General features: G+C 34.2%; 1 protein-coding gene and 1 pseudogene across 1 annotated transcript; one reads left to right on the plus strand and one right to left on the minus strand.

The window, feature by feature from the left end:
- Window positions 1–689: 689 nt before the first annotated feature.
- Window positions 690–8,004, minus strand: LOC133190505 (uncharacterized; annotated as a pseudogene).
- LOC133190506 (vacuolar protein sorting-associated protein 72 homolog) lies at window positions 5,353–11,833 on the plus strand. Its single transcript, XM_061326166.1, has 7 exons — window positions 5,353–5,419; window positions 7,009–7,126; window positions 7,353–7,502; window positions 9,329–9,416; window positions 9,512–9,706; window positions 10,032–10,179; window positions 11,543–11,833. The coding sequence occupies exons 2-7, from the start codon at window positions 7,016–7,018 to the stop codon at window positions 11,805–11,807; spliced, it is 957 nt and encodes a 318-aa protein (XP_061182150.1). The 5' UTR covers window positions 5,353–5,419; window positions 7,009–7,015; the 3' UTR covers window positions 11,808–11,833.
- Window positions 11,834–12,028: the final 195 nt, after the last annotated feature.

The following is a 12,028-nucleotide window of genomic DNA, read 5'->3' on the forward strand; positions in this document are numbered from 1 at the left end:
CTACACTAAGATACATAAGTCTTTGTATCGATTTTCGATTTCGATGAACGGTGTTGCCGTTACTAAAAATAGAAAAATTTTGGGAAATACATTCAAAATGCTACTCCTCCTACAGCTTTGGTCTGATTTCAGTATAACTTAATGGCATACAATTAGACTACACTTAGATATATAATTCTATATACATGTACCAGTTTTTGATTCCGATGAACAGTGTTGCCATGGTTACTAAAAATAGAAATTTCTATGAAATGCTTTCAAAACGCTACTCCTCCTACACTTTTGTCTGATTTCAGTATAACGGCGTACAATCAGACTACACTGAGATACATAATTGTGGTTATTGTTTTTTGATTTTGTTGAATGGTGTCGCCATGGTTACTTAAATCCAAATTTCTGTAAAATTGTTTTAAAAGGCTACTCCTCCTACAGTTTTAGTCTGATTGCAATAAATCTTGCCACAAAAGAAGACTAAACCAAGGATCATTATTCTATTTATTGCTGTTGCAAAGTTTCAAGTCCAAGTGCTTCTTTTATCTTCCTTTATAAGTACAACCAGTAGAGCTACAGTCTCCTCAGAGACTTCTGGTTCAATCATTTACAATATGCAAATAACTCAAATGTCCACATAAAGTATAAATTAAACAGTCATACATTTTTCCATGAGTAATCTAATTGCACCGTCACTGAACACAACACATTTTAACACTGAACACAAGTTTCACAACACATTTTAAGAGACCACGGGTCCATACAACTCGGAACACCTCTGCAACAGCTGGATGGTGCTGATCTGGTTGTCGTTGTATTCCTCCCACAGAGTGAACAATTTTCCATTGAGATGTGAAGCACGCTTCCTATGGAGTCTCTCCATTTTGCCCTCTGTAAGAAGCCTTGCATGCATCGGGATCGAAGTCGCTTCCTTGTACAGCTCTTGCAGCAGCAGGAAGAAGGCACTTGATCTCGACTGTTCATCCGTGAGTTCAGCCGATTATGCCACCCTTCGAGGGCATTGTTGGTCCTTACGGATGCCATAAACACGCTCCAGTTCTTTACCCAGAATGTCGTGTTTCTGAACCACTGCCTCCACACGTATGTCATGAAGGAGTTCATCAGGTCTGTCCGTACTCTCTGGTCGAGTTGGTGGAACATGGGCTCCACATTTTCTGGAGGTAGGAAAGGAAGAGCCATCACCTGCCTCAAGAAACGATGGACGTCCCCCTTCTCGTTGTATGCTCTCTGAAATATGAAATTTAAAAATTAGCATAAATGATAAAAAAAATAAACTGATTTACTTGTGTAAAAGTTATAAAAAAAAAATTAATAGAATTTATTGAAAGAATAGGATTTTTTCTGCCATTTCTAGAAAAATTTTAAGTATGAAGCATTGAAATAAATTTACCTGTAGTCCTAACTACTGGACTTTACGGTAAAGGCCTGTGTCCAGTGGAAGACGCATCCTTGTATCACAGCCCCAGGAAATCTGTCCTGGATGGCCCTCCACATTGCAGACTCGAAATCCACAACAAATCCCTGCAGGGAAATCTGCTGCGGAAGGAGGTGGTCAATGGCCCGGAGAATCTAAAAATATTCAAAAGTTATTAATAGTCATTCAATGTTATATAAATTAGTTATCTCTACAGAACTGATTAGAAAATATTTACTTAAAATTCATTATCTCTAAGATTTATTAATTTGATTTACATTTATTGTCGATATTTAATATTATATAAAGCTGAAAGTACATCATAATAATTCTCCTTCCTCGACATGAAGCAAAATACCAATGGTACTTGCTTCATGTGCTACCCGCTCCTGATGAAGCTGTGTATGGTATACAGCTGCATCCAAGGGTTGTTCACCACGTGGAATGTTGCATCCATGTCTTTGCTTAGGAAAGGAGGTCCAGCTGATGTTGGGTGTACATCAAGAGGTGGCGTTGAACTGATGAATAGATATCCAAGGTTTTGAAGGCTGGCATTTGACTATCCAAAAAATCTCCATCAAGATGAAATTAAATTTGGACATAATTAATTAATTTGTAAATATTGTATTTAAATATAACTATACTACATTTTTGTGTTTCTTTTATTTGTTGTTGATTTTTTCATGACACTGCATTACATTAATAATAAACCATAGATAAACATACCTCAAAATCCAAATCTCTCGGGTCCCTGGGTCTCATGTTGAGTCGAGCCCTGTTGACAATCCTGATGAGGTTGGATGGCTTGGGTCTACTGGCAGGAGGAGCATCGATATCACAACTCTCTGCCATCACCACCTCCACAACCCGTGGGGCTGACTGGGTAAACATATTTACAGCTGAGCTCTGCTTTACCTATAATAAAATAAAATTATAAGTGATTAACATTCTACATTTATTGACTGGGTTCGAGGGCAACGTGCGTTTTGTCGGACCCAAGAACCAAACTGTTTGCCTGAGGCCGAAGGCAAACAGATTGGTTCGAAGGGTCGACAAAACGCATTTTGCCCGAGAACACAGTCAATAAATGTTTTGCTATATCTTTTTATTTATTTATTTTATCATTACTTTTTAGACATACATGTATGTCCAACATTAACGAATGCAAATGAGATTTAGCTGACACCGCCCATTATGTGACGTGAGCGGTCCAATATCTCATTCCGCGGTCAAACATCGATTTTTTTATGCCCGCTCAGTAAAACATTGGAAATGTTAGACTTTTATTAGTATTGATTTATATAGGAACAAATTTTTAAAGGTATAACAATAAATATTTCTGTGGTAGACATTATTAACACACAAAAAATGATTAAATATATACAAATGCAGTTACCTTGCTTGTTATTTGAACGGCTATATAAAAGCCTGGGTCTGCTGGGTGGTTGTGGCTCTTCGCTCCCTCTTGGAAGTCATCTCCCCGCTGAATAACAGTGGCTGGACAAGGCTGGGTCTTCCCTCTCTCTTGCTGCACCTCCAGTAAGCATGATTATCTCCCTTTGTCCGCTAAAATTGTAATATATATTTCAAAGAATTATCAATTTATATGGGTGAAATATAAAAATTGTATATAATTATGTCCTTTTGTCTGCTAAAATGGTAATATATATTTTAAAGATTTATTAATTAATTTATATGGATGAAAGATAAAAATTGTATATTTACTTTATTCAGAATCATAATTAATGTAGTCAATTTTTACCCTCAGTGTGTACTGGAATCCCCTTTGGGCAACAAGTTTCTGCTTCCCTCGTTTGGTACCACAGTCAATCACTTGGTGTTCTGGCTGTGGATCTTCAGTTTGTTGAGGGATATGCTCAACATGCAGTTGCTCAATGGCTTCTTCTTGGATCGACAGTTCCTGTACTTGGTCTGGTATGGCATAAGAGGCATCGGCAGAAAATGACTGATCATTATCTATGGAGTCATCAGACTGAAATATATCAACATATTTTAGTACATTATCAAGAAGAATGTCTTATTTAAAAAAAAATGATTTAATTAAAAATTATTTGGGTAAAAATTCATAAATACATTATCATTATTATGAAGATTTTTTTTTATTACAATATTAAATTTTAAGAACATACCATAGGGTCATCCTCTTGGTTATCTTCATGGTAAGTTCAGCAACTGAAGAACCAAGGGAGACTAAGGATACATGGAACACCTCCAATAAGCAATCGATATATGGCTGTTTGATCCTTTGTTGTTTTAACAATTATTGCCCAAGCATACACTAATGTTTTAACAAACAAAATAGGACAGGAGAGATCGAATTAATTAAAATTAATATCTAAATTGTTATTGATAGTTAGATGTTGTTAAGGAGGGATTTTTGTCTGGTTTCTGATTAGATGAAATATTTAAAGTATATTTGCTTATACGTCTTATACATTTAGATGTAAGGGATTTAAAAGATAACATTTTTCTTTCCTCGTCATAATTGTACAACTATAAATAGAAATGGTAAACTGATTATGAATCTAGCAGGGACTTTATGTTTGGCGGAACGGCGGCGTATGAAAATGTCTCCTTTTCTGCTTCTCAAAATTACTAAGGAACAATTAAATAAATTTAATTAAAATTTTTAAACAATCAAAGACTTAAAGAAAATTTCAAATGTAAGTAAAATTAATAATAATGGACTGAAGTGTAAAAATATATCAAATAAATATGATTTTTCCAAACAAACTACAATTTTGTTAGCTTTTAAAAGCTTCCAATGTAAGTAGAGATTTGAGCAAAAAATCCGTAAAAAGTGTTTTGCTCTCCTAGTTAACGGTCAAAACTTTTTGTGTGTGTGTGTGTGTGTGTGTGTATGTTTTTTTTTTTTTTGTATAAATTTGTATCTTTTTATGATTACTTTACCATATGTGAAAAATAAGAAAAATTTAAATATACGAAGCATATAAAAATAACTAATATATCATAAAAACCTAGGAAAAATAGAGGAAATTTGGATTAGCCAATATCTATTTTAGTTAAATTATTTATATCAATTTGGTAGTATCATCTAATAGACCCTATATGGTAATATCTTTTTATGCAAAAAGAAAAACATTTAATCTTTTGAAATAGAAGTAGACATCGCATGATTGGCAACAGTATTTTTTTATTCTTAAGATCAAGGAAAAAGATAATGACCTTGACCTGACCTTGCTTTTAAAATAAAACCGTCAAATTTAATCTAATTGATACCATTACTTAATGATCATGTCTTCTTGAATCTATGTAAATTTTATGAATTTTTTGAATACAATAAATATGAGAAGAATCCCTCCTTAAATGTATTAAAGTTTCCCCATCATTAAATATTTTTTTAATAATGGTACAACAAATATGATAAACTGATAAAGAAAACGTATCTTTGTTGATTAAAAGCTAAAAAATTGAAATAAAATATGCTGTCTGTCTTTTTATATTCCTTTGAAATATACTTAATTAAAAAATCATTTTTTAATGTTAAATTAAAATGTTATTAATTTCATTGTTCTGTAATTATTTATTCAAATCCTGAAAATTTTAATCCAAGTCCAGAACCGTCTTTACCCAATACAAGTCGCGAACCGTCTTGTCGCCAGTCCCGAAACGTTGGGGTCCCGAAACATCGTGCATCCCCGGGCCCCCCTCCTTCTAGATCCGCGCATACAGTGTATATATAGCCCAAATATATATATTTATACATATAGAAATACTTTTAAATTGACTGTTTGGCTATCAATTTTATTCAAATTACTTAGTCTCTAACTGTGACCAATTTTCACTAAGGATTTATGACCACAACTGAAAATTGTCGCGCTCGTGAAATAACATCGGGGTCGTTCTTCTGAAAATCGCTACCTCAAGGCAAGCTGTACCAAAACTTGAAAATAATTTGAAAAGGAAAGAAGTTTTAGATGATATAAATAACGACGCGAATTAAATATAAAGGTAAAAGTCTAACGTTTAAGAAGGGTTACATGGGGACACTTGTAGTTTCTTTCAATATAATAGGTAGCATGAATTGATCGTATGTACACATGTATGTGATTAGATAGAACGTTCTATCGTTAAAATGATATTGTCCTACGGACCCGGTTTAACGATAGAATTCGTTCCGTGTATTGGCAATGTTGCAAAATAAACACGGGCGATAACTCATACTCTGTGCATTTTCTATGAACAATCCAGAGAGTTCCGAATGTCAACATGGCGTTAAATTTGAAGCGAGGAAAAAAAGTTGAGAAAATGAATTAAATTTTCGTATTTGTATGGATTATTTTTTAAGTTAAAAGGCATATACAATCTCAAAAAGGTTTGTTATGATTAATTTGGTAGTTATTTTCAGTGCAACTCCTTTTGTATTCTTCAATATCATTTCGGAGTGGATCCACTCCGATTTGCTACATTGCAAGTATATGGGACGTATTCTAACTGTGGTGAGGGCTTGTCCCGAGACACAGTTTGATTATTCTAACTAGTATGTGATGTGTACAGCTACAGGTGTAGATATCCCAGTACCTATCATATCGTACAAAAAGATCTTTGAAGTAAGCATCATGATACACACAAAAAAGATATAGGCCTATAATTTTTGTAAACATATATTAGGTTTCTCTGTGTTATCATTTTGATTACTTTCCTTTGAGTAACATTGATGTAAACTTTATAAAACGCTTTTGTGAAAATTTATTGTTCTTGGTTTTAGATTGATGGTAATATCACTGAATATATCAATCCTTTTACTAACTTCAGAATTCATGCATATATTGTAAGTCTTTACGTATCTTGTTATTTCAGAATTGATTGATTAATAGCAAATTTAAATAAGATATTCCAGATTCCAGAAAGGATATAATCCTATGGTGGATTGATACTAATGTTAGTTCCAGTGGATTAATACCGTAACGGTAGCTCTGTCGGTAGAGCGCTCGCTCCATGATCGGAAGGTGGCAAGTTTGTATCTCGGTTGCGACTAACCTAAGTCAATCAAAAATAGGTAGCAACTATTCCTTTGCCAAGCACTCGGCAATTTGAAATGAAAGTTGTGGGTCTTTTACAGCTATACATTGTAGATGAGACCTTAAAAACTGAGGCCCGTGTCATAGCAGGCATTGGCACGATAAGGATCCCTCACTGGTCAATGACCTTGAGTGCCAAGTAAAGGACTAAATTTGAAGCCCTTCAGCGGTATATGGTGACGTCTCTATATGGGTCTCTGTATGAGTGAAAAATTCTCGAATGGGACATAAAACAACATGAAAATAATCAATCCAATGGATTAAGCAGTTAACACAGGCTTTTTAATAATATGAAAATAATACAGTCAAATCAAATAATTTACTTATTTAATATAATTATGGTTGGAATACTCTTTTGCAAATGTAATTTATTGATTTTTAATTGCACTCATGAAATGAAGCTAATAAATACAATAGTATTTCCAGTATTACTAAAATTTAAGTCATTAAAAGGAGTTCTAGTGATGTTTTAGAGTTGAAATAGGCAAACCAGATCAACTTTATTTCATTTTTTTACAGCAACAAGATGGCTGCTAGCAGGGAAAAGAGAGGCAATGCTGGAAACAGAATGGCTCGCCTGCTTGAAGCAGAGGATGAAGATGAATTTTACAAAACCACCTATGGAGGGTTTGATGAGGTAAGATTTATCATTTCAAGTGGAAAATAAAGCAATGTGCATATTTGAGTCAAGTGATATGTATATTACAATTTTGAACAGAAGTACCTAAGGAAAAATGATTTATAACAAAGTTCGAATTAGACCACATTTCAAATCTGTATTACTGCTGAATTAGATTTAGAAATCCTTTCACAGTAAACTTGAAAAAAAGGTCTAGTCATGGTTTTATTGATTGAATGTTTAGGAAGAAGGCGATGTAGTATACGAGTCAGAGGAATCCGAAGAAGATGAAACGGACTCTGATATAAGTATTGATGAAAACGATGAGCCTAAAAGTGATGATGAAGATGAAGGTCCAAAGAAAAAGCGAAGAGTAGTTACCAAAGCTTACAAGGTACGGAATTTGCTGATTACTGCAGGGATGTTGTTTGCATGGAAACAACACTGACACTTTACACAAAAAATGAATATTTGCATGTACACAACAAATGGTAATAAATGATGTTTCTTATTATTTTTTCAATATATAGTATGTAGAATGACAGATTCACATAAAACATTTAAGTTACATTGGACAAAAACAATATATTTCTGTTTCATACTATCAGGAAAGATTTGCCCAGCATGCAGCTCTCACTGCAAACATTTATTCCCAAGTAAAAGAAGATGGGTTAATATTTTAAAATGTATGAGGGGCATTTCAAAAGTTCTGGCAACTGGTGTGCAGTAAATTAATGAGCGTCATTATCATAAATTAGATTATATCAATCCCTCAAAATAGTCTCCGTTGACCTGGACACACTTTTTCAGTCTTGAAATCCACGTGGAAAATGCTGCCCTATAGTCCTCTTTCGGTATACGCTTCATACACTGGAATACGGCACTTCCGACTGCATGACGACTTTCAAATCGCCGTCCTTGGAGGGCTTCTTTGAAAACGGCATTCAACCAAAAATTGCATGGAGCTAGGTCAGGACTGTAGGGTGGATGTGGTAAAACGGCGATACCATTTTCCTTTAAATATTTGGTTACTACCTCTGATCTATGGGCAGGTGCGTTGTCATGGAGGAGCTTTATTCCTCTAGTACTGGTTGTTGGTCGGGTCGTTTTATAGTGCTCTACAACCTGGGACAAGACATTCTTTGCATAAAATTGACCAGTAACACTGCTGTGTTCTGGAACCGGAACTTGAGCAACAGGGCCTTTAGAATAAAAAAATAAGGCGTACATTACTCTCCGGACAGACCGGTTTCTGCGTGCAATTTGAGGCCTTGTATCATTTTCACCGATCCAAACTTTATTATTGAGCTTAGTTTCCGGTTCAAAAAAATATATCCATGTTTCATCACCAGTTACAATCTCATTTATTCGCCTTTGGTCACAATCTTCATAAATTGTTAGTAACTGTGAAGCCATTTCCTCCCGGATGCGCTTTTGCTCTTTCGAGAGAAGATGCGGCACCCATCTAGCACAGACTTTCCTAAGCTTTAAGTTTTCCTTTGAAATACAAAAAACTGCTCAGGAATTAATTTTAGTTAAGTCTGCTATTTCCTCAACTGTATATCTAGCATCATCAGCTATCGTATTTTGAACAGCGATGATTTCTTTTTCGCCATATGCACAAACTGGAGGCCCCAAACGGGGGTCATCTTCAATTGATTTTCTACCCTCTTTAAATTGAACTACCCATCTTGCTAATGCTCGATATGAAAGAGCATGCTCTCTATATACTACATCTAAATCGGCTTTTATTTCTGTTGCCGTAAAGCCAAGCAATGAGCGAATTTTGCAATACGCTCTTTACTCAAAAAAAAAAAATTGTTCTCCTTATCAGTCATTTTTACGCCCAGTATACAGAGTATACCTAATTATGATGTCATTTTAGCAGACCTATAGGTCATTTTGAATGTAAAATGACATCACTACTAATGCATATTTGCCTAAGCTTTACAGTGGTATCAGAGTCATTTTAATCCGTAACGTAGTTAAAATTTTACATACCAGTTGGCAGAACTTTTGAAATGCCCCTTGTATTTTTTCCAAACAGTCATCAGAGATAAAATTTATTTTATTCAATATATTTTCATTCAAACAGTTAAGATTTAAACAACATAAGCCATAAGTCTTCATTTACTACCTTGCAAACAATATAAAATTTTTGTGGCATAAAGGTATAATTTATTTTAGGAATAACATGTACATACATAAATCTTGTTATAGGAACCACCTACAAAGAAAAAAACTGAAGATAAAAAACCCAAACCCAGAACAGAGAAAGTTTCAAAAGTACAAATTTATCACACACCAGGTAGGAATAATAATTTGGGGGGTATTTCATATTCATAACAAGGGGGTGAGATATTCCTTGACAGTTCCTTTTATAATGCTTATTATTGTGAATAGAAAAGAAGAAACTTAGAAACACAACATCAGAAAAGTCCAAAGCCAGGGAACAGAGAGACAAGCAGCGGGAGGCTAGAGCCAAAATGCTGAAGGAAATGGCTGCTCAGAAGCGAGTGTCAGAGGTCAGGAGGTTAACTCAGGAGGAACTACTGGAGGAGGCAAAAATTACAGAGGAGGAGAATCTAAAATCTCTGGGTGAGTCTAAAGAATCTGAAGTCTCTGAAAGAGTCTAATTTTTAAGTTGGAATAGGAGGAATATAGGTGAATAAGCTTTATAAAGAATAAAGAAAATTGTTCATGGTAAAAGTAGGCATCTGAGGTAATTTTGTTCAAAAAAAAATTTTTTCCAGAAGAAAAATCAATTGAGGGCAAAGCTTGAGATACTGAATTTTAGATTAAGAAGGTCCTAAAGATTAAGCAGATTTGTGTTTTATAATTGGCATAAAGGAATTAACCAAAATAAACCAGTGAAAAAAATACTGTCTTCAGCAAGATTAAGACTTGATGATGAAATTTGCAGAAAATTACCAAAGAATGGAACTGGAAAAAAAGAAAAATCGTATTCAGAAACAAATGCATCGAGGTCCAATCATCCGATATCATTCCATGACTATGCCCCTGATTGAGGAGCTTCCCCCGGAGCCAGAAATCAGCGTGGATGATGACAGGTAAATCTCTGAATGACTCTGATGTCTTATATTTGTCTCAAGTGAAAAAGACTAGACTAGGTAGGAAAGATAGTCTAATTTTTAATTGGCTATACTAGTATACTTATTTTAGGAGAAATGTCAGTAATGATTTTGTCTCTTTGTGTAGGGAACAGGTCTGGTACAATCACTAGATTTAGCTACGTAACTTGAATTACCTACATAGCTTTATTTACCTACCTGAATAGCTTTTTTTAGCTACTAAATCAAACTTATTTCTTAAATTAGCATTTTTCCCAGAAAGTGCTGAAAATTGCACTTTTCTGAAGTGATAATTTTCAACTTTGAACTCATCTGAAAACAATTCATGAAAAAATCACTCTTGGAGATGTGTCTTTTTCTGCGCAATTGCAATCAAAGTTCTAAAAGTTTTGGGGCTATATACAACAGTTAATTTGTGACCTAACAGTTACTTCTTGAGTGAAATAACAGAGAAAACCAGTTTTGGTTAACATGAGCACAATGTGAAGTAATCATACTTATCCACGCCTCATCGCACACAAGGTGGTGTACAGTTACTCAAACAATGGAAATACATATTTTCCTTTAAAGTGTTCAAATGCAGCAATGTTAAAAGTATCTCTGCTTTAGATTGCTTTTTAAATAATACCTAGAATAAATATTAGTAGACATTTACTTGCGACTAATAAAAAGCAAAATTGTGAAAAGTTGCCTTGAAATAGCTAAATAAAGCTACCTGAGGTAGGTAAATAAAGCTACAGTAGGTAATTTTAGCTATGTAGCTAAATGTACTGATTGTACTGGACCTGGGGAATAGTTGGTTATAATTAAAGTGAAGGAACCTATGATTTTTTGCTTACCTGAGCCATTGGGTCGAATGAGCTTTTCTAAACTGATATTGCCCATGTTCGTCTTTCATTCATTTGCAAGCTTTTCACATTTACCACTCTTCTCCGTTGGCCATGTTGCCCCCCCCCCCCCCCCCCCTTGGGAGATTATAGTAAAGTTAGGATGACGTCATTTAATACTCATATTTCTTTAATCTCAACCTGCAGAGTTAAAATGTTCAACTTGAATCTGTTGGAATATTGTATGTGATATTAAATTTAGCAATCATGGACAATAGTCATGAATTAGCATTACCGGTATTTACCATTATATTTATCATATACAATTTATATTTGGTGATTATGAAGAAGTCAAACATGGGACATATGATGATAATTAAAATGTGAATCCTGCTAAAATAATTACACATACTCTATCTAAAAATATTGATACGGAAAGTATGTTTGAAATTTTATACATTAAATTTCTGTACAAATGTAAATGAATTTCTTGCTTTATATGCTTATATTTTCAGTGCTGAACCACAGAGAAAATTGGATGAAAATGAAAAGTGTTCAAGGACATTTATTACGTTCACAGATGAGAGAAACTACCGTGAATATTTCTCGCAGCGAAAAGCGAAAATTCCTCATAAACAATTTTGCCCAGTTACTAAGTTACCTGCTAAATACTATGATCCAGTGACACAGACACCTTTTGCTAATTTACAAGCATTTAAATGTATCAGGGAAGCTTATGCTCAGCAGTTAGCAGAGGAATCAAATCAACGTAGAAAATGATATCAGTAAAGCTTTTCTTTCATGTACTGTTGGTTATCTTGTTATTTGACACAAATGATAAATAATGTGTATCTTTACATCAAGACTTGCATGTCCTTCTTCCTTTGAATACAATAAAATAGAATTCTGGTTTTATCCAGCCAGTTATAATAGTAAATTAAAAGTGATGTTGCTGGCAACCTTTTGAGATACTGTGGAATCGTTTTAATTTGTATGGGTCA

The sequence above is a fragment of the Saccostrea echinata genome, unplaced genomic scaffold (assembly GCF_033153115.1).
Source record: "Saccostrea echinata isolate AGI-Se365-2 ecotype Australia unplaced genomic scaffold, CSIRO_AGI_Sech_v1 ptg000022l, whole genome shotgun sequence".
NCBI classification, from domain to species: Eukaryota; Metazoa; Mollusca; class Bivalvia; order Ostreida; family Ostreidae; genus Saccostrea; species Saccostrea echinata.